The sequence below is a fragment of the Hemitrygon akajei genome, chromosome 2, assembly GCF_048418815.1.
Source record: "Hemitrygon akajei chromosome 2, sHemAka1.3, whole genome shotgun sequence".
Taxonomy (NCBI): domain Eukaryota; kingdom Metazoa; phylum Chordata; class Chondrichthyes; order Myliobatiformes; family Dasyatidae; genus Hemitrygon; species Hemitrygon akajei.
In genome coordinates this window covers 140,113,297-140,139,643 of record NC_133125.1, presented here as the reverse complement: position 1 = coordinate 140,139,643, position 26,347 = coordinate 140,113,297, and the positions used below count along the sequence as shown (strand labels likewise).

Sequence of the window (26,347 nt, the reverse complement as noted above, 5' to 3'; positions counted from 1 at the left end):
GACTTTGTGTGCCTCTATCAAATCTATCAAATCTGATCTCCTCTGTTCCGAGCAGAACCTCATACCTCATTGCTGATCAATAAATCTCATCTACACCCTTCCCAAAGGACTTTTAAAGTATAGGGCCAACAGGAGACCAAATATCGGCATACCTAACATCTCTTATAAAACTGAGTAGTTTATAATGTAGCTCCTCTCACATCTCTTTCAGAACATCCTAAAGCATTTTATAGTCTACAAAATATTTGTGAGACGTAGTCACTGTTTTAATGCAGGACTCTGTCAAACACTAAAGTTGTTTGAGTTACCACTTTCAGTCATTTCAATATAAGCGATATGAAGTCAGTAGTCATCGTCCTTTCTATGCAGGGAACATTCAGTGGTGCTGAGTCACTTCAGACTTTGGCATGCCAGTTGGAAACAGTTCCAAACTGTTGTTCAGGGGAGATCAAACCACAGGTCCCAAGTCCCGCCGTGCCATGTTTCAAGTAGTTTATTGGCTAGTAGCATGTTAAACTAGACAATGCATGATGTTATCCAGCAAGAAGCTAGCATTGTGCACCATGTATGGAAATGTGTGAGGTTGAAAATGTGCTTTGGTTTCAATACACTGTCAGCTGAGCTGTCCTCACCTGAGATGCAAGATCACTGGTCCAGTTGATGTTTCCCTCTAATACTGAATTTTATATGTTTTCCTGTCATGGGACGGCTGTGTAAATATGCTGTACTGTATCTGCTCTATGATATGCTGTGCTGCTTTGTAAAATAAGAATAAATAATAATAAAAATTTGAATTACAAAAGAAAACAAGCCAAAACTATTTCACTATTGAATGAAGATCAGAGAACCTTGTTGCACAGTCTTCACCAATATATCTTCCTCAGCAAGCATCACATTTAAAAGAGACACACGCACACACCTGCACACAAGTACAGTACTGTGTAAAAGTCTTAGGCATGTATATATGACTAGGATACCTAAGACTTTTGCACAGTACTGTATTTGTCAACGTGGACCAGAAAATGATTTTGGTTATCTGGTGGGAGCAAAGACTATTGGGAATGGCAAGGGAGGAGTGTCGTGGGAGGGTTGTGGATCACTGGCAAAGGAGTGCCAGGGGCAGGGAATAGTGCGGGTGCAGACACACCCAGCTCTGAGACACCAGGCAAGGTGATTTGATTCCAAGCAATTGGTTTATTGATGTTACAGAATGTCTCTCTTGTGTTTCCTGCTCCTCTCCCTCTTCCTTCCCCTTTATCCAACCACGATTTCCCTCTCCTTGCCCCCTTCCCACTCCCTATCCACAAAAGGGACCCATATCAGCATTATCACTCACATATGCCGTGAAATTTGTTTATTTTTGCGGTAGCAGCACAGTGCAATACATAAAATTACTGCAGTACTGTGCAAAAGTTTTAGGCATCCTAGTTGTATATATATATATATATGCCTAAGACTTTGCACAGTATTGTGTACATACACACACACACACACACACACACACACACACACACACACACACACACACACACACACACACACACACACACACACACACACACACACACACACACACACACACACACACACACACACACACACACACACACACACACACACACACACACACACACACACACACACACACACACACTGCTGTGAACCAGTTTATCTGTTTTTATTCCAACAGTAACCACATGAAATGCTTGTTAGTTTGCTTTGAGTTGTTTGGGAAAAGTTGAGAGAGGCACTATGAAAATGCAGTTCTTCCTTTAATATTCCCTCCCCAGGGCCTAGGCACGTTGTGATGAGATTCGTCGTGAAGTTCTTCCCACCTGATCACACGCAGCTTCAAGAAGAACTGACGAGGTTGGTGCCCAATCTTTTGCTGTCGATCTGGGAGCTCCCATTCTGTGGGTTCGTGGAGGCAGTGTCACTGTAGAAGGTGAAGCCAATGCTTGGACCATGAGAGAGCACCTGAGGCCCTCAATCAATGGGGTGCTGTCCCCTTCTGTATTGGCCAAGGACGCCTTGAGGTTGTGAAGGTCCAACACGATGCCATTGGGTTGAGAGATAGGCTGGAGGTGCTGTACATACTGTGAATTGCCCCTTGTGCGTAACTGGGTGGTACAATCATTGGGGCTGACGGAATTTGGGGAGAATAAAATGGGATTAGTATGCTCGTTTGATGGCCAGCACTGGCATGGTGGGCCAAAAGGCTTGTTTTTTGCTAACTGGCTCTTGTGACGTTACGTAGAAGCTGTGATTAGTCTCACAAAAGGGTGTGAATACCTCAGGGAGTGCTGCGAGAGACCCTGACTTCTAGATCAGTGTCACCGGGGCACTCAGAATATAGAACAGTACAGCACAGGAATAGGCCCCTCAGCCCACAGTGTTTTGCTCAACTAATTGACTGTAATCCAATGCCCAACTAAACTAATTCCATCTGCCTGCACGAGGGTCCAGACCCTTCCATTACCTGTCTTTGGGCTTCTTGAGCAGCCTTATTGTACTGGCCTCCATAGCCATCCCAGGCCAAGCTTTCCAGACACCCAGCACTCTGTGAAAAATAGCAGAAATACCCAGACTATGATCTGGTCATTATCATATTGTGGGAATTTGCTCTGTACACATTTTCTGCTCTAGCTCCTACATGACGGAGGTGACTGCCCTTGACTTTTGTCTGAATGGCTGTTGAGCGTTATGGGAGGAGACGCGAGAAGTATTCTAGAAAAGCAAATCTTTGCTCTTATCTCAGTGGGTCTGTGTTTCTCGCCATGTGACCTCTCGGCTGGGCTGTGTAACTCGAATGGAATCGTATTGATTAATAATGTTTCTTGGACATGCCTGGGATTGTTTCCAGGAATTCCTGTGGTTGAATGACCTCCTGACACTGCCACATCTCTGAGGTGTCTCTCTCCATCATTGAAGAACAGGGTGGACAGTGAGAACTGGCCTGTTGTTATTGTTATAGCCTGCACTTTCCTCCAAGAATTCCAACACTTTAAACAGTCTCTGCTCCATCAAAAGTTTATATTTTATTAACAAACAACGCACTCAAGTCACAAGGTCTCTAATTTATGGCTTGTTTGGAAACACCATGAATTACTGGTTATTCCCTGGCATATTACCATAAAACAATTACAGCACAGAAACAGGCCATCCCGGCCCTTCTAGTCCGTGCCGAACACTTACTCTCACCTAGTCCCACCTACCTGCACTCAGCCCATAACCCTCCATTCCTTTCCTGTCCATATACCTATCCAATTTTTTAAAATGGCAATATTGAACCTGCCTCTACCACTTCTACTGGAAACTCGTTCCACACAGCTACCACTCTCTGAGTAAAGAAGTTCCCCCTCGTGTTACCCCTAAACTTTTGGCCCCTAACTCTCAACATGTCCTCTTGTTTGAATATCCATAATACCATAAAAAAGGAGCAGATTAGGCCATTTGGCCCATTGTGTCTCCTCCACAAGTCAGACATGGCTGATTTTTTAAAAAAATCCTGTTCTTCCCTGCCTCCCTGTAACCTTTAATTCCTCCCCCCCCCCCCCCACCACTCAAGAACCTATCAATCTCTGCTTTAAATACACCCAACAACTTGGCCTTCACATCCTTCAGTGGCAAAGAGATCTACAGATTCACCACCATCTGGTTGAAGAAATCCTTGCTCATCTCTGTTTTACAGAGTCGTCTCTTTACTCTGAGTGTGTCCGCCTGATCCCAGACTCTTCTGCTGATGGAGTCATTCCCTCCATGTCCACTCTATCCAGACCTTTCAATGTCTGGTATGCTGCAGAGAGCCCTCCCCCTTCCACCCCCACATTGTTGTGAACTCCAGTGAGTACAGGCTCAGAGACATCCAATGCTTCTATTTTGAACTTTACATTTTTGTGAACCTCCCCTGGATCCTCTCCAGGGCCAGCACTTCTTTCCTGTAATACAGGGCCCACAATATTACAAATGCTCCGAATCAGAATGGGGTTTAACATCACGGGTGTATTTTGTGAAGCACCTTGACTTTTTGTTTTATTTTAGTTTTTTTGGATATACAATAAGAAGTATATGTAACAAAATTTAATTAAACAAGTAGTGCAAAAAGAGAGAGGAAAATAAATAGTGAGATAGTGTTCGTGGATTCATTGTCCATTCAGATGGCGGAGCCTTATAAAGCCTCAGCAGTTTACAGTATCCCTGCTTTTATGTTTTAGTCCTCTCAAGTTGCAATCCTAGGAGCAATAAAAGAAGGTGTTTTCTTTTGACTATCATACACCTTCCCCTCACCCGTTTCCAAGTAAAATCGTCACCGACGATGTCAAAGGCCATACAAAACTATACAAGAGAGTAAAGATAAAGAAACACTGTGCAAAACAACGCCCAAGTGCAAATAAAAAAACGCAATTCCATGGTAGTGCAGAAGTTGGTCCGTAGTTCTGCTGAGTTGGGATTATGCAGGCCAGTTGAACCGGTGGTGGTTGGAAAGTAGTTGTTCCTGAACCTGGTGGTTTGGGACTGTGGGGTTCTGACCCTCCTGTCTGACAGTAGCAGTGGGGGATCTTTAATGACAGAGGCTGCTTTCCTGTAGTCGTTATCAGTGGTGGGGAGGCCTGTGTTCATGCCTCTCTGCAAACCCCTTGTGTTCCTGAGTGCACCAGAGTGCTTTTCTCAATCCATCGCATGGAGTGCACTGTGGCAGGTGCTCCCTGCTCCTACGCTATCGGATTGATCGCAGCTATGCTGGCAGAGTTTCTGAGATGACTGACTGGCTGTGTTTTGCAGGTATCTCTTTGCATTGCAAATCAAGCAGGACCTGGCCTCGGGCAGAATGACTTGCAACGATACAAGTGCAGCACTCCTGGTCTCTCACATCATCCAATGTGAGTCAATTCAAAGGTCTCCTACTCTGGGTGCGGAATTAGGACTGTGGAAAAATTCCATCCCAAACCTCTTCCTAACGGTCCCCTTCAGCATCCGAACCTGCCCAGTTCCTCACTGAAGGAATAGTGCAGTGTCAGAGGGATTATCTTCCAGACAACACATCTGTTCTCTCTTGGTGGGTGGGAAGAAATCAAATGTGAATCTATCGGGGTAATTTCATTGTATCTGTTGCTCCCAGTGTGGCCTCTTCTATGTCAGTGAGACACGACACAGATTGGGGTACCACTTCGCCCAGAAACTTCACTCCATCTGCTAAACAGTCTGGATCTCCCGATGGCTACCCGTTCCCTCACTGATCTTCACTCCATCCACCGCAACAGTCAAGTCCACTCAGTGACCACCCATTCCAACACTGACATGACTGCCCACGGTCTCCTCTACTGCCCATTTGAGGTTAGATGTAGATTGGATGCCAATGTGGGAAAGAGTGACCACTGGGAGATCCTGACTACGTCCTGGTAGTCTCTAACATGATGGCATCAATATCAACTTCTCTAACTTCCAGTAACAACACCCCCTTGTTTCCCTATATACCTCTGGAGCCATTATCCCATCTTGTTCCTATTCCCCGCCCTTGCAATCTGTTTGTCACCCACACCTTCCTTCTGGTTACCCACCTTCCCTTTATTTTATGTTCCACTGTCCTCTGCTAACAGATTCCATGTTTTTCAGACGTTTGCCTTGGCCCCTGCCAGCTTCTCACTTCGTTCCCACTTCCCCATCCCACCCACCCATCTTCTCATTTTCAGTTTCTCCTTCTCTTTTAGTCAGGTTTTGGCCCTCATTCCTTACAAAGGGTCTTAGCCCGAAACACGGACTGTCCACTTCCCTCCATTGATGCTGTCTGACCCGCTGAGTTCCTCCAGCGGTGTGCGTGTTGGAGGAATCCAAGTGTAGGGACGTTCTTCCCGATTCCCTGGCTAACACTTACAGTATCGCACAGCCAGCGTCGCCGAACAAGCGGCACCTGCCAATACCTGGGAGCCTCTGTGTTTGAGGCTTGCTGAGCCCCGGTGGGGTGTTGCTGCGTTGCATTACAGCTGCAGTGCTGCAGCACAGCCATGCAGCAGGCAATGCTTCTGCCTCACAGCTGCACGGACCCTGGGTTCAATCCTGGCTTCTGGCCCTCCCTGCGTGGGTTTCGTACACTCTCACTGTGACCACGTGCATATTCCCCAGGTGCTCCCACACACCAAAGACACGCAGTGGGTGGGGGGTTAATTGACCGGTGCATATTGGACCTAGTGTATAGTTGATGGGAATGTAGATACAATGTAGGGTTGTTGTAAGTAGCTGATTGAAGCTAGGTGTGGGACTAAGGCCCTGATTCTATGCTCGACAAAAGAGACTGCAGGTGCGTGAGTCTGGGGCAACACACAGCACGACGTGGAACTCAGCAGGTCAGGCAGCATCTATGGAGGGAAATGAACAGGTGATATAGAGTGACTTTTCCCTCCTCTGGCTGCTATATCATCCTCTCACCTGGATCCAACTATCAATTGCCAGATTTTGCACCCTACTTCCCTTTCACCTCTTTACACTGGCTTCCTCCTCTGTATCAGCATCTCAGTCCATTTCCGTTCACAGCTGTTACCTGACCTGCTGGTACTGAGTTGTTCCAGTGTCTCTGCTGCTCAGTGTTACAAGTGAGGCGCTACACTGAAAGCTGCTGCAGAGATGCAAGCCTTTTTTAAAACCTTTTCCTGGGACAAAAGGTGGGTGATGTGTTAAAGTTGGGTGTGCTGGCTGACGTACTGAAGTGATCCACGCTTCTCTTTTCCAGCGGAAATTGGGGACTTCGATGAGGATGTTTTCTCCGAGCATTTGGCAAAACACAAGTACATCCCTCAGCAAGACGCTCTGGAGGAGAAGATAAAGGAGTTTCACCGCCAGCACATGTAAGTGAGAGGCCTTGTTAGCCCTTCCATTTGCATCATGGTGGCTTTGGAAAATGGAGGCAAGAAACATCAAGGATGTCCAACCATTAATAGTCAAAAGTTCATGACACCTCACATTACCTGACTTTACCTCAGACATCCCAAATTCCTCCTCAGACCAGGCTAGCTCCGCCATGGACCACTCAATCTCCACCTTGGACCACCTTAACACACCTAACTTCCTTTTGGAACACCCTAACCCCTCCTCGGACCGCCCTATCCCCACCTCGGACCGCCCTATCCCCACCTCGGACCACCCTATCCCCACCTCGGACCACCCTATCCCCACCTCAGGCCATCCTAACCCCTCCTCAGGCCACCCTAACCCCTCCTCAGACTGCCCTATCCCCACCTCGGACTACTTCAGGCCACCCTAACTCGGGCCTCCACAACTCCACCTTGTGCTACCCTCAAGTCACCTCAGACCACCTTGACTCCACCTCAGGCCTCCCCTCCTCAGACCACCCTAACCCCACCTCGGACCACCCTATCCCTCCTCAGACCGCCTTAACCCCACCTCAGACTGCCCTAATACTACTTCAGGCCACCCTAACTCGGGCCTCCACAACTCCACCTTGTGCTACCCTCATGTCACCTCAGACCACCTTGACTCCACCTCAGGCCTCCCCTCCTCGGACCACCCTAACTCCACTACTGACCACCCTAACACAACCTTGAGCCACCTTAATCCCACCTCAGGCCACCCTAAATACCCCCCTCTGGCTGTCGAAATTCCTCCTGAATTCAGTTGGAATTGGTTTGTTATTGTCACATGTAGCAAGCCACCATGAAAAGCTTGTCATGCATGCTGTTCATACTGATCAATTCATTTCAATAATGCAGTGAGGTAGTATGAGGTATCAACATAACTGAATGCAGAGTAAAGTATAACATTTACAGTAAAAACGCAGTGCAAGCAATAAGGTGTAAAATCATAACAAGGTAGATTGTGAAGTCAAAAATCCATTTTATTGTACTAGGGACCATTTACTAGTCTTATAGCAATGGGCTGGAGGTTGTCCTTGAGCCTGGTGCCACGTGCTGTCAGGATTCTGTGTCCTCTACTCAATGGCAGAGGGGAGAAGAGAGAATGCCTGCAGTGGGTGGGGTCTTTGTGCTACAACACACACAAAATGCTGGTGGAACACAGCAGGCCAGGCAGCATCTGTAGGAGAAGCACTGTCGACGTTTCGGGCCGAGACCCTTCATCAGGGGTCTTTGTGCTGTCTGCTCTACTGAGGCAGCAAGAAGTATAGCCAGAGTGCATGGAGGGACAAATATGAGAAAATCTGCAGATGCTGGAAATCCAAGCAACACGCACAAAATGCTGGAGGAACTCTGCAGGCCAGGCAGCATCTATGGAAAAGAGTAAACAGTCAACATTTCGGGCCCAGACCCTTCATCAGGACTGGAAGAAAAAATGAGAATTTAGAGCATGAAGGTGGGTGGGGGGAGGGGAGGAAGTACAAGGTGGTAGGTGATTGGTGAAACTGGGGGAGAGGGTGGGGTGAAGTAAAGAACTGGGTAGGTGATTGGTGAAACTGGGGGAGAGGGTGGGGTGAAGTAAAGAGCTGGGTAGGTGATTGGTGAAACTGGGGGAGAGGGTGGGGTGAAGTAAAGAGCTGGGTAGGTGATTGGTGAAACTGGGGGAGAGGGTGGGGTGAAGTAAAGAACTGGGTAGGCGATTGGTGAAACTGGGGGAGAGGGTGGGGTGAAGTAAAGAACTGGGTAGGCGATTGGTGAAACTGGGGGAGAGGGTGGGCTGAAGTAAAGAACTGGGTAGGTGATTGGTGAAACTGGGGGAGAGGGTGGGGTGAAGTAAAGAGCTGGGTAGGTGATTGGTGAAACTGGGGGAGAGGGTGGGGTGAAGTAAAGAACTGGGTAGGTGATTGGTGAAACTGGGGGAGAGGGTGGGGTGAAGTAAAGAACTGGGTAGGTGATTGGTGAAACTGGGGGAGAGGGTGGGCTGAAGTAAAGAGCTGGGTAGGTGATTGGTGAAACTGGGGGAGAGGGTGGGGTGAAGTAAAGAACTGGGTAGGTGATTGGTGAAACTGGGGGAGAGGGTGGGGTGAAGTAAAGAGCTGGGTAGGTGATTGGTGAAACTGGGGGAGAGGGTGGGGTGAAGTAAAGAACTGGGTAGGTGATTGGTGAAACTGGGGGAGAGGGTGGGGTGAAGTAAAGAACTGGGTAGGTGATTGGTGAAACTGGGGGAGAGGGTGGGGTGAAGTAAAGAGCTGGGTAGGTGATTGGTGAAACTGGGGGAGAGGGTGGGGTGAAGTAAAGAACTGGGTAGGTGATTGGTGAAACTGGGGGAGAGGGTGGGCTGAAGTAAAGAGCTGGGTAGGTGATTGGTGAAACTGGGGGAGAGGGTGGGGTGAAGGAAAGAGATTGGTGAACGATAAAGGGCTGGAGGAGGAAGAGGAGACTGATAGGAGAGGGTGGAGGAAAGGGAAGGGGAGGAGTGCCAGAGGGAGGTGATGGGAAGGTAAGGAGATAAGGTGAGAGAGGTGAATGGGAATGGGGGAATAGTGAAGGGGTGGGGGCAGTTATGGGAAGTTTGAAAAATCGATATTCATGCCATCGGGTTTGGAGGCTACCCAAAGCAAGAAAACCAGGTTCTCAGCAGCTTAAAATGTACAACAGTACAGCCCTTCGGCCCACAATGCTGTACTAAACTAATTAAACGAAAGGCACCTAATCTCTTCTGCCCGCTCATGGTCCATGTCCCTGCATTCTGTGCACATTCACGTGTTCATGCCTCCAGCATATCTTCCACTACCACCACCCCTAACAGTAAATTCCAGATACCCACCACTCTGAAAAAAGCTTGCCCTGCACACCTCCTTTGAACTTCCTTCCCCCCTCACCTTAAATGTATGCCTGCTAGCATTTGACATTTTGACCCTGGGTAAAAAAAAAATACTGTCTGCCTACTGTATGCCTCTCATCATCCTATAAACTTTCTTGCGTAGACATCACTTGTGTGTTGTTTGACTGTGAAGCGAAGGGGACTGAGAGCCAGGCTGGACGGTAAGAATAGGAGCTGTCGATCGCAGTGCCAGGATTGATACTTGCCTCACGCTGTGTGAGAGGAAATATGTCGAGCCTGTGAATCACTTGTAGCAAAGGGCAGCCTCAGCTCGGCAGGCTGAGACACAAGCGGACTTTGATAAAGTTCGTTTCAGACCTTCCCTGCTGAGAGACTTCCGTTGCCAGCCTTACGGAGCGAGAGAGGGAGAGTCCTCCACTCTGACTTCTGTCAGGCGTTTAAAGTACAAAAACAAAGTAAATTAATCTTTTATGCATAAGCCTGCCTTGACCTTCTCTGTTCCATGAGGGGATCTGACTGTCAAGACCAGAATTTATTGCTGAAGCTCTGAGCTGAATCATTTGCAGACGCCACTACCATCATCGGACTCATCCAGAACAGTGATGAGTCTGCATATCGACAGCAGGTGGACCAACTGGCGCTCTGGTGCAGTCGCAATCTGGAGCTGAACACGCTCAAGACAAAGGAGATGATAGTGGATTTCAGGAGACATCCCCCCACTATGTCTCCCCTCACAGTCCTCAGCAGCCCTGTGTCCACCGTGGAGAACTTCAGGTTCCTGGGAACCACCATCTCTCAGGATCTGAAGTGGGAGCAGAACATCAGCTCCATCCTGAAGAAGGCCCAGCAGCGGATGTATTTCCTGCGGCTCTTGAGGAAATACGGTCTGCCTCAGGAATTGCTGCTGCAATTCTACACTGCAGTCATTGAGTCTGTCCTGTGCACCTCCATCATTGTGTGGTTTGGAGCCGCCACCAAGCAGGATAGAACCAGACTACAGCGCACAGTGAGGACTGCCGAGCGCATCATTGGAGCCTCCCTGCCCTCTATTGTGGACCTGTACTCTTCCAGGTTGAAGAAGAGGGCAGGGAACATCATAAAGGACTCCTCCCATCCTGCGCACGGACTGTTTGATCTGCTTCCGTCTGGTAGACACTTCAGATCCCTCCAGACTAATACTAATAGGCACTGGAGAAGTTTTTTCCCTACTGTGGTCACTTTGCTGAACAGTTAACTGCTGGTTAACTGTCGGCTAACTATTACTTGGATTGCACTACCTGTATGTATAATCTATATTTTCATTTATATTTATCATTATTATTGTTACGAGCAGAGAGACAACATCTGCCGGAAGTAAATTCCTTGTATGTGCATAGGTACTTGGCGATTAAAGTCTGATTCTGATTCTGATTCTGATTCAAAGAGCAGTTACCTTAACAGTGGGTCTGCAGTCTTGTTCGGGCCTGATGAGTGAGGGTGGCTGGAGGAGATTAGTGGATCCAGATGGGCTTTCACATCCACCCCGTGCCCTAAAGCTTCGCCAGCACTGAGGGCCACTTGATTTATTTAGGATATTTGAATTTTTTAGCTTCTCGTGGCAGGATTGGAACTTGCAACTACATTGGAGTAGTTAAACCGCAGAACTGCCTTACCAGGAGCATAAACGTAATGCCACTCTGCAATGTGATGCACTCTAAGGCTTGAGTTGACTCCCATTTGGTGAGGTGGTTGGAACTGGTTTGCAAAGTTAGATTGGGATCTCAGAAACAGGCCCTTCAGCTCACCACGTCCACGCTGACCCGTTTGCCCATCCACACTAATTCCATTTATCTGCATTTGGTCCATTATTCTTCTGTGACTTGCCTATTTAAGCACCTGTCTAAATACTTCTTAAGCATAGCATTGTATCTGGCTCTGACAGTGAGTTCCAGATATCACCCACTATTTAAAATACCTTTCAGATCTCGTTTGAAGTCCCTTCCTCTCACCTTAAACCGATGCCCCCTTGTTTTTGATACTTCTACCACCGGAAAAAAGATTTTGCCCTGTAATGTTATACACCTCCATCAGACCATCCTTTGCTCCCGGGAAGCAATCTACTCTCTCCCCGAGTCTCAAGTCCTCCAGTCCAGGCAACATCCTTTGCATGGACCATTCAGAAACCTGATGGCGGAGTGGAAGAAGCTGTTTCTGAATCACTGAGTGTGGGTCTTCAGGTTCCTGAATCTCTTCCCCAATGGCGGCTTAGGCAAAGGAGGCAGTCCCAGATAGTGAGGGTTTCCACTGGTGGATGTCACCCTTATTGAAGCATGTCTCTTGAAGATATCCTTGATGCTGGGTACACCAATAGAAATTTGTAAGGGTATTTGGTGATAATACAGTGCTGTGCAAAAGTCTTAGGCACCCCTAGAGTTTCTATATGGTTTCAGGTGCTATGGTCTCCACAGAGCCTTGACCTCAACCTCATTGAAGCTGTCTGGGATTACCTGGACAGACAGAAGCAAGCAAGACACCCACAATCTGCAGGAGAACTGCGGCAAGTTCTCCAAGATGCTCGAAACAACCTATTAGCCGATTTTCTTATAAAACTGCACAACAGTGTACCTAAAAGAATTGACGCAGTTTGGAAGGCAAAAAGCACCAAACATTGATTTGATTTAGCTTTTTACTGTTCACTGCACTGTAGTCTTTTTTTTTTGATATTTAGAATCTTTTCATTTGATTATTTTTGAAAACATTATAGAACATTTTTACATGTGCCTGAGACTAGCACAGTACCAACTCTCCTCAAACCTGTAGTGAAGTCCAGCCACTGGTGTGCCTTCTTTGTAACTGCATTAAAATGTTGGGCCTAGGATAGAATCCCTGAGACGTTGATGTCCAGGAACTTGAAGCTGCTCGTCCTTTCCTTAGCCAATGACGACTGAGGTGTGTTCTCCCAACTTCCCCTTCCTGAAGTCCGTGATCAGTGACAACCGGCTGCCCTATCTGATGCCAAGAAGCTAGAGTTGGTGGAGTGGCACATCTGGAAATTGAGGACCATTAGGGGAATTTGAGGAGAAGAACGGCAGTTGTGCAACAAAGACATTGTCAGACCGGGAGTGTTGATCTTAAGGAAGATTGACATCCAAGTAGCTGGATCCTGCAAGCTCTTTGTTTAAGGCCTGTCCTGTGTTGGGAATCAAGAGGTATTCCAAGTCAAGTTCATTATCAAGTGCATAAGTAGATATGCAACAGATGCAATGAAGAACTTGCAGCAGCATCACAGGCACTTCGCATCTGATAGGTAGCATTCACAAGAGCAACATAAATTAAACACACGTTTTACAAGAAAGAACGCAAGGTCCGTTGTGGTGCAGAGCTGTCATTGCGCTGCCGTGATTAGGGGCGTGTGGCTCGGTTCAGGATCCGAATGGTGGAGGGGAAGTAGCTGTTCTTGAGCTGGTGGTGTGAGACTTCAGGCTTCTGTACCTCCTGCCCGATGGTAGCTGTGAGAAGATGGCATGAGATCTGTGTTGACAGATGCTGCTTCCTTGAGACATTACCTCCTGTAGATAGTACCGATGGTGGTGAATGCAGAATTATTCATTGAAAAGATTAAAAACTTAATTTCCAGTAAATCTGAATAAAGAAAATGCCAAACCAGCCTGTTGAAACTTCAATCTCTCGGCCCAGAGGTGGAAGTGTTCAAGTAGTTTTTAAATGCACTGACAGCTTTTGTTTCTGTCACCCAATCAGCCATGATCAAATGGCTGAGCAAACTCAATGGGCTGAATGGTCTAATTCTGCTCCCATCCCTTATGATCTTAACTCTTCCATGTCTTTCCCTTAAATCTATGCCCCCACCCACTCTGCACCTACTGACTTCACGTTTCCCTGATGATGTGGGACTTCAGGGTCGTTAGCCACTCTCTGGCAGGGAGACAACCTTGACAGGGGTGTGGGTGGAGGCCAGGAGTGTCAGCACAGAAATCACGGGTGGAAGGCAGGGGCTGGAGACCGGCAGGATTTTCTGAGAAGCCGTCTCATGGAATTACCCCCTTTGCTTTTCTCTCCCGGCTAAAGCGGTCAAACACCTGCTGCTTCTGACTACCAGCTCCTGGAGATCGCGAGGAAGTTGGAAACGTATGGAATCCGCCAGCACCGAGCGAAGGACAGGGAAGGGACGAAGATCAACCTCTCTGTGTCGCACACGGGAATTATTGTCTTTCAGGTGAGAAGGTGTGTGTGTGTGTGTGTACGGTAGGGATTGCAGCCCTGTGTCTTCCCTCACACATCAACAGCAACTGTCGGTAACACTCAGCAGGGCAAGCAGCATCTGTGGGGAGAGAAACAGGATTAACGCGATGAACAGAAATCATTCATCTGTCCTGGAGTAATGCAGATTGGAATAAGGCCCTTCGTGCCATCAAGGTGCCAACTTAAGCTCGTCCCATCTATTTACAGTTGACCCATATCCCTCTGAATCTTTCCGATCGATATCTTTAGCCAAATGACTTCCAAATGCCACTCTCCCTGGCAGCCAGTGCATCTGCAGACCACGCTCTGGGTGAAAAAGTTGTCTCTTGGTCTCACCCCTCTCACCTTAAACCTAAGCCCTCTCGTTCTGGATTTTCTTTCCTTGGGAAAAGGACTCTGTGCACTCACCCTTTCTGTGTCCCTCATGATTTTACTGTATACACCTCAATAAGGTCACCTGTCATTCTCCTACACTCCAAGGAGTAAAGTCCTAGCTTGCTCAACCTCTACAGTAACACATTTTCTCAAGTGCTGGCAATATTCTTATAATTAAAATGCTCCTAAATTTACTTGTTCTTAAAGTTAGAAATATGATTTTAAATCTCTCTTTCCCAAATCTGGAACTCTGTTTTTCTCTCTGACCTGTAGAGTATTTAGATTATCGTCAGCTTCTATTTTCTGTTTCTGACCACTGCAGTATTTTAAAAAATTTTCTTCCTGTCCCAACTGGGTTCATTCTAACACGTTGATGTTTTGATGTCTGGTGCAGGGGAATAACAAGATCAACTCGTTCAACTGGGCCAAGGTTCGCAAGCTGAGCTTCAAAAGGAAGCGGTTCCTCATTAAGTTCCGTCCAGAGACAAATGTAAGTGTTAACCGGTCCGGATCCCTCTCTCCAGTTGCTTCCCTCTCCGCAGCCAATGCTGACCTTTGTGTTGCATCTTCTCTACAGTCCTGTCAGGACACCTTGGAGTTTACCATGGCCAGCCGAGATTCCTGCAAGGCCTTCTGGAAGATCTGCGTGGAATATCATGCCTTCTTCCGACTGTTCGAAGAGCCAAAACCCAAACCCAAGCCCCTCCTCTTCAGCCGAGGATCCTCGTTCAGGTTCAGGTACCGTGTAGAGCCAAGATGGTGACCACCGCGTACGTACCTTCTCACATAGATGAGCCACCAGTGCCTGCTAGTCACGGAAAGTGCCGTTGTGGGAAGGGTATTAGTGGTGGAGGAGTATGCTGCGGAAGGGATGTTGCCAAGGGAGCACTGTGTCCTGGAGGAGCAGTGATGAGGGAGCACCTCACTTTTGGTGAGGGTGTGTTGCAGACGGCTGTGCTGAGGGGGAACTGCATTGAAGGAAGGGCAGTCACATCAAATTAGTGAAAAGCTTATCTTGAGTACTGGTAGAACAGATCAATTCATTACACAGTGCATTGAGGTACAATAAGATAAAACAATAACAGAATGCAAATAAAGTGTATTGGCAGGTAGACAATTAGGCGCAGGAGCGTAACAACATAGATTGTGAGCTCAAGGGTCCATCTTACCATATGATGGAATTATAACAGTGGATTAGAAGCTGACTTTGAGCGTGATGGATGTGCTTTCAGTCTTTTGTATCTTCTGCCTGATAGGAGAGGGGAGAAAAGAGAATGTTTGCAGTGGGTGGGGTTTTTAATTATGCTGTCTGCTTTACTGGGACAGCAATTAATGTAGGCAGAGTTCACAGAGGGAAGGCTGGTTTCCATGACATGCTGAGCAAATCTCCAAAGTTTCTTGTGGTTACAGACAGTAAAGACGTAAAGGTGTGACTTTACTGTCCAGCTGCTCCAGTATGGGACACTGGAGTGAGAGGGGCTGTTCACTGGGACACTGGAGTGAGAGAGGGGCTGTTCACTGGGACACTGGAGTGAGAGAGGTGCTGTTCAGTGGGACACTGGAATGAGAGAGGGGCTGTCCAGTGGGACACTGGAGTGAGAGAGGGGCTGTCCAGTGGGACACTGGAATGAGAGAGGGGCTGTTCACTGGGACACTGAGTGAGAGAGGGGCTGTTCACTGGGACACTGGAGTGAGAGAGGGGCTGTCCAGTGGGACACTGGAATGAGAGAGGGGCTGTTCACTGGGACACTGAGTGAGAGAGGGGCTGTTCACTGGGACTGAGTGAGAGAGGGGCTGTCCAGTGGGACACTGGAAGGAGAGAGGGGCTGTTCAGTGGGACACTGGAGTGAGAGAGGGGCAGGTCACTGGGACACTGGAGTGAGAGGGGCTGTCCAGTGGGACACTGGAATGAGAGAGGGGCTGTTCACTGGGACACTGAGTGAGAGAGGGGCTGTTCACTGGGACACTGGAGTGAGAGAGGGGCTGTTCACTGGGACACTGGAGTGAGAGAGGTGCTGTTCAGTGGGACACTGGAATGAGAGAGGGGCTGTCCAGTGGGACACTGAGTGAGAGAGGGGCTGTCCAGTGGGACACTGGAATGAGAGAGGGGCTGTTCACTGGGACGCTGGAGTGAGAGAGAGGCTGTTTACTGGGACACTGGAGTGAGAGAGCGGCTGTTCAGTGGGACACTAGAGTGAGAGAGGGGCTGTTCACTGGGACACTGGAGTGAGAGAGCGGCTGTTCAGTGGGACACTAGAGTGAGAGAGGGGCAGGTCACTGGGACGCTGGAGTGAGAGAGAGGCTGTTTACTGGGACACTGGAGTGAGAGAGCGGCTGTTCAGTGGGACACTAGAGTGAGAGAGGGGCTGTTCACTGGGACACTGGAGCGAGAGAGGCTTTTCAGCGGGACACAAACTTTTCCTCATATCTGTTCAAAATGGATACCCTTCTTTTCTGACGCTGGGCCTTCTGGTCCTAGACGCCCCCACCATAGGAAACATCCTCCCCACATCCACTCAATCTAGATCCTTCAATATTCAATAAGTTTCTATGAGATCTCCCCTTATTCAGTACAGGCCCAGAGCCATCAAATGCTCCATATACGTTAACCCTTTCATTTTCAGGATCATTCTCATGAATTTCCTTTGGACCCTCTCCAATGCCAGCACATCTTTCCTTAGATAGGGGGCACAAAACAGCTCACAATCTGACCAATACCTTATTAAGCCTCAGCAATGGATCCTTGTTTTTATATTCTAGTCCTCTCCAACTGAATGCTAATGTTGCATTTGTCTTCCTTACCACTGACCCAGCCTGCAAGTTAACCTTTAGGGAACCCTGCACAAGGAATCCCCAGTCCCTTTGCACCTCTGATATTTGAATTTTCTCCCCATTTAGAAAATATTCTACACCTTTATTGCTTCTACCAAAGTGCATGACCGTACACTTCCCTCAGCTATATTCCACCTGCCCATTGTCTAAGTCCATTGTCTCGTCTGACTAAGTCCTCCTGCATACTCGCTGCTTCCTCAATGCTACCTGCTCCTCCAGCTGTACTTGTATCGTCTGCAAATTTGGCCAACAACCTGGCCATGTGGAAAGAGCATTGCAGGATAGGCGGTTGGTTACAAGTGGTCGCTTTGCTTGGGCTGAGGTCGTGCTGCTCTGTGGGAGAGCAGAAACAGGGGACGTCCCACCGAGAGAGGGCTGATGCTGATGGAAAGCTGCAGTGCTGATCCTGAAATGGTAGGCCAAGGCCTGTTTATCCTCCGATCCCTTTGCATTGTTCTGAAGTAGAACGTGGTAGTTCACTCTATGTCCTGACCTTTACTTCTTTCTACGGTTGTGCTACACAAACTGGTGGCTGTGTCGACCATATGGGTTAGGGTTGTGCTGAGGGTTTTGGATGTTTTTGTCCTTTCAAACAAACTTGCTTTTTTCTTGAATGGAAAAGCTGGCTGTTTTCCAGCTGCTTTCCATCTCAAGTGCTCGTGTGACTTCCACCAGCTTCCGAGCAATTAAACTGTCCTGTTGGAGGGAATGTCTGCAGTCTCCTTCCACCTCGCTGAGCTGGGCTGGCCCGCATCAGATTCCCATTCTGGTTAGTTTATTGTCTCATGCTTCGGATTGTATTTGAATCCTTTGTTTGTGAGAAGCTCACAGAGTTACCGGTCTACAGGGTAATAATAAATGCAACAATAAATACGACGACAAGCTCTAAGCAGCAGAATGGCACAAAGATTGTGATGCAGCCAGAAGTATTGTAAAAAAAAAATGACAATTACAGAAGAGGTGGAATTAAAGGTTTGAAAGCATCACCAGGTGGGCAATACGAGAGAGGTGATTGTTTCCAAAACTGAGAGCCGTGGGGAAGAAGCTGTTCTGTTTGCTGGGGCTTTCGAGCTCCGGTATCTTCTCCCAGAAAGTAGAAGAGAGAAAAGGGAATGGCCAGGGTGACAGGCAGGTCGCAGGGAAGGTTTAATGGTGGCATTGAAAATCGGAAAAGGTTTTGATGGTGTGAATGAGGATGGGAGGGCGAGTGTCACTGAGTGAAGGAGGTTCACAGAAGAACCAGAGGGAAATGCTCGGCTCAGTATGTCTGGAACACCCTGTAAGGGCAGGGAAGCTGATTTCACGGGAACTTTTGAAAGGGAATTAGGGCACAGTTTAAGAAGAAAGATGCTTGGGGCTGTGGGTCAAAAGCAGAGGAACCGAGATAATTGGAGACCTTTGCAAAGTTGATAAAAGCACAAAATCGAGTGACTGCTGAGTGACTCAAGGACTTTAGGCTTGGGGAGCTGGGGCTGCTGACAGCTAATGCCTGGACACATGATAAAGAGGGTTTCTGTGTTTATAAATCATAAAACATCAAACAGTCGGGTAAAATTCCACGGAGGGCAGCTTGGTAAGTAACGTTCCCTCTCTTGCAGTGGGAGGACCCAGAAGCAGCTGCTGGATTATGTTAAAGAAGGCGGATACAAAAAGATCCAGTTTGAGAGGTGAGGATGCTTCTTTACCCGACTATATGCCGTTGCTCTTCTTACCAAGTATCAGTGTACCCTGGCAGGGTGTGGCGCTGAAACTAAGGATTCCTGAATAACTCAAGTTAGAAGCGGAAACTAGAAGGCAGAAATGTAATTTCTCCACGAGCACCTCTGCTCCATCCGCCAAAAGCAGAAGTTCCTGGTGGCCAAACACTCCCATCCCCATCTCGCCATGTCAGGGTGGAGGAGCATCATCTTCTGTCCCGTCTGGGTGACCTCCGACCTGATGGCATGAATATCAATTTCTCCTTCTGGTTAAAAAATATTCCCTCCCCCTCCCCTCTTCTCCTATTCTCCAATCTGGCCACTTACCTTTCCTCATCCACCCATCATCTCCCCTGAGTCCCCTCCTCCTTTCCTTTCTCCTATAGTCCACTCTCCTCTCCTATCAGGTTCCTCCTTCTCCAGTCCCTGACCTTTCCCACCCACCTGACCTGACCTTTCACCTTCTAGCTGTACTCCTTCCCCTCCCCTACATTTTAATTCTGACTTCTTCCTCCTTTGCAGCCCTGAAGAACGTCAACTGTTTAGTCATTTCCGTAGATGCTGCCTGACCTGCTGAATTCCTCCAGCATTTTGTGTGCGTTGCGTCAGAAACTGATTTTATCTTTTGACGGGAGTTTAATTCAGATAACTGGCAAGGCGTTGCATTTTGGTTAAGTAACGAGGGCGAGCCTTGATGCATGAATGATAGGGGTGCAGGTACATAGCTCCCTGAAACTGGCATCACAGGTGGATAGGGTGCTGAAGGCGTTTGGCACTCTGGCCTTCATCAGTCAGGAAACTGTGTACAGGAGATGGGAGATGTCACAAGATCTTGATCAGGTTACTTTTGGACTTCTGCATATTGTTCTGGTCACCCAGGATGTCGTGAAACTGGAGAGGACACAAAACTTGTTTAAGAGGACAGTACCAGCACAGGAGGGCTTGGGTTATAAGGAGTGACTTCTTCCCCTGGAGTAGAGGAGGCTGAGGGGTGATTTTATAGAAGTTTATGAAGTCATGACAGACATTGATAAGGTGAACGATCACAGTCTTTTCTCCAGCATTGGGAGATCTAAAACTAGAAGAAATAGGTTTAAGGTGAGAGGAGAAAGATTTGAAATTGACCTGAGCAAACACTTTTACACACACAGGGTGGTGGGTAGTGGGTGTATGGAAAAAGATGCCAGAGGAACTGGTGGGAGCGGGGTACAGTTACATCTAAAAGACAGTTGGACAGGTACATGGATAGAAAAGGTTTAGAGGGAAATACTGTACTGTCCAAAAGTCCTAGGGGCGTGCGCGTGTGCACGCGCGCGCACACACACACACACACACACACACAAACAAACACCCCCCCCCCCCCAGGCTGCCTTAGACTTTTGCACAGTACTGTATCTGTCAACATGGAGCAGAGAGTGAGTTTGTAAATCTGGCAAGAGCAAGGACGTTAGGATTGGTGAGGATGGAGCAACACGGGAGAGGTGTGGGACAGGTGGCAGCAAAGGACTGCTAGGGGCAGGGGGTGATACGGGTGCAGGCACAGTTAGCCCTGGGATATCAGGCAAGGTCATTTGATTCCAAACCATTGGTTTATTGGTCATTACAGAACATCTCTCTGGTGCCTCCCACTCCCTCCCCTCTCCCTTCCCCTTTCACCCAACCATGAATCCCCCTCTCCCTGTCCCTTCCCACTCTCTATCCACAACAGAGACTCATAGCAAAATCAGGTTTATCATCACTCACGTATGTCATGAAATTTGTTTTTTTTTGTTTTGTACAGTGCAATACATAAAATTACTACAATACTGTGCAAAAGTCTTGGGCACCCTAGCTTATATGTGCCCAAGACTTTTGCACAGTATTGCAGGTCAACACTGGTAAATAAACCAGCTCAGGTAGGCAAATTGGTCAGCATGGACACATTGGGCTGAAGGGCCTGTTTGCCTGCTGTATAAGCAGTGAGTCTTTGACTGTAAATAAACAAGTCAAGCAGTTTATGGAGAGAGAATCAGAGTTCAGAACATAGACCTTCCAACAAATCTGATCTCTGGTGCCAACACACGAAAGGCTGGAGGAACTCAGTTTGAGCAGGGGCACGGAGGGTCGACATTTCGAGTTGAGACCCTTCATCTCGATTGAAAGATAGAGGGGAGATGGCCAGCATGAAGAGGTGAGGGTAAGGGGTGGAGCAGAACTGGTAGGTGATAGGTGGATCCAGCTGAGGAGGGTGGTGGGTGAATGGAGGAGGGACGGTGGAAGTGGTGACGGAGGCTGGGAGATGGCAGGTGGGGAGGCATCAAAGGGTCACAGGAAAGTGACAGGAGAGGAAGGTGGAGCATAGACGGAGATGAGGGAGGTGGGGAGGGGCAGATGGGAACAGTGGGGTAGGGGACCCAGTGGGAGCAGAGTGTGGGTGATGGGCAGATGAAAAAGGGAGAGAAATAATATTAATGGGGGGACTGGGATGGGTGTAGGAGGAACTAGGTAGACTGGAAGGAGAGAGAAAAGGGGCCGGTTACCAGAAGTCAGAGAATAGGTCATTGCAGATTTGTTTGAGGAGGTGAGAGAGTGAGGGAGGTGATTGAGGATAGATTAGTTTAATTTGTCATATGTACATTGAAACATTGGAACATACCATGAAATGTGAAATGATCTGGGGGCACCCATGCTTCAGGCACCAACATTACATGCCCACAACTTGCTAAGCCTCACCCATTTTGGACTGTGGGAAGAAACCCGTACAGTCACGGGGAGGGGAGTGGGGGGGGAGCGTACGAACTCCTTACAGACAGCAGTGGGATTTGGATCCCAATCTTTCAGTTGCCGCTGAAAAACGTCACGCTAATGTTTCCGCCAAACCATGAGCGAGATGTTGTCCATATCGCGACAGCTGGTGGGAGGCTGAGACTGGTAAGGTTAGAAATTGGTACCTGTAATTCCAGCCACACCCGATCACTCCCATTCACCACTGGCCATGGCCCAAAGGTCTGGAAATCTTTCTGAGGCCGAGCTGCATCAGCCGCTTATCTTGCTCCTTGTCCAATGCAGCATTAGGACACCAGTTCTAATCGCTCGTTCATCTGCAGAAAAACAACTTGGAATATGTTACTGCACTGTGAGTCGCACACACAGGACCATTGTTGAGGTTTGTAATTCACCCACGGGAGATAAGTGCCCTGGCTAGCATTTAATGCCTGTCCTTCATTGCCCTTGAAAAGGCTTCTGAGCCGCTCCCACTGTCCCTTTGCAGGAGAGTTCCTGGAATTTGGCCCAGCGATGATGGCCAGGTGATACTCTTCCAAGGCAACACACGAGACAGTGGAGGAGCTCAGCAGGTCAATGGAGGGGAATGAGTGGTTGATGTTTCTGGCTGGGACCCTTCATCTGGACCGGAAAGGAATTGGGAATAAGATGGTGGGGGAGAGGGGAAGGAGTACCAGGTGGCAGCTGATAGGTGAAGCCAGTTGAGGAGGAAGACAGGTGGGTGGGAGGGAGATGAAGTGAGAAGCTGGGAGATGATAGGTGGAAAAGATAAAGGATAGGTGAAGGAGAAATCTGACAGGAGAGGAGGGTGGACCATGGGAAAAAGGAAAGGAAGAAGAGGACCAGAGGGGCGTCATGGGCAGATGAGAAAGGAAGGAGTAAGAGGGAAGCTAGAATACGGAATTGGAAAAGTGTGGGAGGGAGAGGCGGAATGAAATACCTCCAAGTTAGGATGATGTGCGACCTGGAGGGAAAGCTGTAGGAGGTGGTGACCCCCATGCACTTTATCGGCATCTTCCTCCTCAGTGGAGGAAGTCCTGGCTTTGGGAGGTCACATCTGCTTTTGGAGCAACAAACAATCTGGTGGAGGAACTCACGGGTTGAGGAGCATCCATGGGAGGAAACAAATCGTCAAAATTTCAGGGTGCTTTGGGACTAATGAAGGATTTTGACCCAAAACGTCGACAACTCCTTTCCCATCACAGATTATGCTCAACCTGCTGAGCTCTTCAGGCAGGTTGTCTGTGGCTCCAGATTCCGGCACCTGTGTTTGGCATGTGTCCTTCCAAACCTTTCCTACCCGTGAACCTGACCAAATGGTGCAGAAACTTCGGGGAGTTGGGAGCCGGAAGCGTTCCCTGATGCCGTGAACATTTGTGTTTCTGTTGTCACGTTGTACCCTTGCTGCTGGCCATTGACAGTAGTGCAGATGCCCGTGGGCACCGGAGAATACATACAATAGATTGTGGGAAAAGCTGGCACTCTGAGTCTTGCCAATGCAATCAAGTTCTGTTAGTATTAGAGATCCAGCACGGAGCGGGCCCTTCCAGCTCACTGAGCCTTGCCGCCCAGCAACCCGTTTAACCCTAGCCTAATCACAGGTCCGTTTACAATGACGATTAACCTACTGACCAGTACATCTTTGGACTGTGGGAAGAAACCAGAGCACCCGTAGGAATCCCATGCACAAGTGGGAAGGGCGTACAGACTTTCTTATAGACGATGTTGGAATTGAACTCCGAACTCTGAAACCTCAAGCTGTAATAGTGTCATGCTGACCGCTACACTACAGTGGCACCCTGTTCTGCGGCCATTTGCAATCTATCCTGCAAATTCTGGTCTAATTGCGCTGCTGTTCCTAAATTCATCAGTTAAAGAGAAGCTATGTTACTGCTGTTTCTGATTAATATTTAGTTAAAGTTGTTACCGACTCTTTTTTTTTAATCTTTCAGGAAACACAGTAAATTGTTGTCCATCCGAAGTCTGCCTGATCATCAGTCAATGGTGCCAAAACAAGTCAGTAAATCAGCAAGTGATATTGTCTACAGTAAATGATTATCAGATCTGTTTTCCGTTTCCGTTTGTTCACTCAAATGACTAAGGCAGGGGTTCTCAACCTTTTTTATGCCATGGACCCTTACCATTAACTGACAAGGTTGGGAACCCCTGGACAAAGGGGTTATAGGATAGTAGATATTACTTAACATTTGATGTAAGTGTGACGTGTGCAGACACATGTAAATATACTGTATATGTGAAACAGGACCCTGAACAGTACTGATGGACGGAGCGATCTTGGAGTCCAAATCCTTTGCTCCCTGCAAGTGGCAACACCAGGAGATAGATTGGTAAATAAGATGTGTGGCATGCTGGCTTTCATCAGTCAGGGAGCTGATTGAGTATGAGAGTTGAGAATTTATTGCTGCAGCTGTATAAAACTTTGGTTTGGACATACCTGGAGGATTGTGTGCAGTTCTGGTCACTACATAAAGGATGTGGATGTTTTGGAGAGGGTACATAGGAGTTTTACCCAGTACATAGAGGACATGAGTTATAAGGAGAAGTTGAACAAACTTCAGTCATTTTCTCCTTTCTGTAATGGGGGTGACTGGGAGCAATACTCTATTAGACCACATGCAATAATTGTACTCTTGTTCAACCAGTGGCTTTCTTGGCCGATGGCGGCCAACGGAAGATGATGCTGGGTTGGGTTGGTGTTAAACATTAATCATGAAGCTTTTCAATGCCTTCAAGAGAAAGTGCTTGAGGAGGCTGCTGTTAGGAGAGGTTTGAATGTGGGTAGAGCCTCTCGCAGCCTGCGCAGGGATGCTGAGGTGCTGCTGTAGAGTGAATGAAGATTTCCAGAAGCTGTAAAGTAGGAAATCTGATGGGAATATTGCAAGGCAAGCTTTCTTAGACAGTTCTGTCTAAGCTTTGTTATTGTTGGCCAGCATTCTGAGAAGAAATACTCTGCTCTCTTAACCAGAGTGGTGACATCTTCTGTGTTCAATGGGAAGGCTTTCAGTAATGTGTCAGATGGAGGCTGCTCCTTTGGCAGTGTGACCCTCCCATAGCTCTGGCTGACTGGGAGAGTCAGTCCAAATGCTTTAGGTCATGAGTGAGATTTAAATCCGTAACCTTCTCATAATGATGTAGAGTCATGGCTGGAACTAATAACTACTCGAAGACCAGAGCAGGGTAGAATGCAGTGTCAAGGTTTGTACGGTCGGCCAGTACTTATGGGGAGAAATTGACAGTTGATGTTTGGGTTGAGGTTAGATCTGTCCAGAAAGTTCTTTGGAAGTCAAGAATGAGGTGAAAGTCTGAAGTTTGCTGTCTCTTTATCAGATGTCCATTACAGTACAGATCAGACAGGGTCAGCCTGTGCCAGCAGGCAAGGTAGGTAAAGAAATAAACAAAGGAACTTGAGCACAGGCTCTCTCTATTTTTAACTGCATAGTGGTCTGGAGCGGTTTAGAAAATAAACCAATGGACAGGTACTGACTGAGTTACACTTCAGTTTTGTAGATGAAGAAACTGCAGTAATATAGAATCAAATTTTAGAGACAAATAGATGATATAAACATATGAACAAATAAAAAGAAAGCTAAAATTACAAGGGAAAACACAATAAACACAACAATCTAGAGCGATGTTCCCAACCCCTTGCTTATTGGTATTGATTCATGGCACAGAAAAGGTTGGGAGCTCCCGATCTAGACTCTAATCCAGCAAGAAGCTATGCTTGCACTGAATGAATCCAGACTGAATGATCAGAACACATCAAGTGTCTTCACCTGAAATGCGAGCTGCCCTTATCCCTCCAACAGATGCTGCCCAGCCACTGAATTGCCCCAGTGTTTTGTGTGTTGCTTCAGACTCCAGCCCCTGCTGTGTCCTGCCTCTCCCTCACAGTTTATTTCTCTCTCTTTTCCAGAGTGAAGACTTTCACTACAGGACAGAGTCCCCGTCAACGGGACCGCCATCTCCCAACGAGAGGAAAGAGCCGGCCACTCCCCGTCTGGCTGCCGAGAAGCCAGCGGTAGAGCGCAAGAGTTCCTCGCCGTCCCGAAGCCCCAGGAGGGACAAGCAGGAGGAGGAGGAGGCAGCGAGGGAGAAGACCCAGCTGGCGAAGGCACAGCAAGACCAACAGAGTGCAGGTCCAGCGTCCCGAACTGTTCACAGCAGCAGTTCTTCCATTCCTTACATCGACTGCAGTGACGTAGATAGCGAGCACGAGCTAGCGCAGGCGCGGTTATTCAGCTCCACACCGCGGGCAAATGACATCCCAGAGGAGGGCTTGGTCACCGGGAAGGGGAGGGCAGTCTGTCTCGGGCGCTGGGACTCCCCGGGCCTCAGCTTCATGAGTGCCGGGAGGGAGCTGGAGGGCAAGGACTTTGCCTCGGCCGATCTGACCTTTGGCCTGGACGGGGCTTCCCCGGCCCCGCGGCACAGCTCTCTGTTGAGACGGGCGTCTCCCACCACCGCAGTGACGCCGGTGGGCACGCGGGGCAAGGGATCGAGCCCCAACGGTGGCGTGGGCTGGGCCACCCCCAAGGGTTTGCCCGTGCAAAACGGCCACTGCGGGTGGGGGGGTGCGGGCAGCCGCTGGTGGGATTACAACAGCCGCTGCTCCCCTGTGCTGAGCCGCGAGCGGGCAGGGAGGGTGGCAGACTCCCGGAACAGGTCAGAGACCGACCCCCTCATCCTCAGCCGCCTGGCCTCCACGCCGC

General features: G+C 48.3%; 1 protein-coding gene across 5 annotated transcripts in view; it reads left to right on the top strand.

Annotated features, from left to right (window-relative positions):
- farp1 (FERM, RhoGEF (ARHGEF) and pleckstrin domain protein 1 (chondrocyte-derived)) overlaps window positions 1-26,347 on the top strand; it is a 247,713-nt gene that overhangs the window by 136,317 nt on the left and 85,049 nt on the right. For all 5 annotated transcript variants that reach the window (XM_073028410.1, XM_073028391.1, XM_073028373.1 and 2 more), the window contains exons 5-13: window positions 1,791-1,869; window positions 4,783-4,880; window positions 6,725-6,839; window positions 13,774-13,921; window positions 14,717-14,812; window positions 14,900-15,060; window positions 18,753-18,821; window positions 23,567-23,630; window positions 25,552-25,774. In XM_073028410.1, coding sequence (XP_072884511.1) covers window positions 1,791-1,869; window positions 4,783-4,880; window positions 6,725-6,839; window positions 13,774-13,921; window positions 14,717-14,812; window positions 14,900-15,060; window positions 18,753-18,821; window positions 23,567-23,630; window positions 25,552-25,774 — 1,053 coding nt within the window. The remainder of the gene's footprint in view (window positions 1-1,790; window positions 1,870-4,782; window positions 4,881-6,724; window positions 6,840-13,773; window positions 13,922-14,716; window positions 14,813-14,899; window positions 15,061-18,752; window positions 18,822-23,566; window positions 23,631-25,551; window positions 25,775-26,347) is intronic.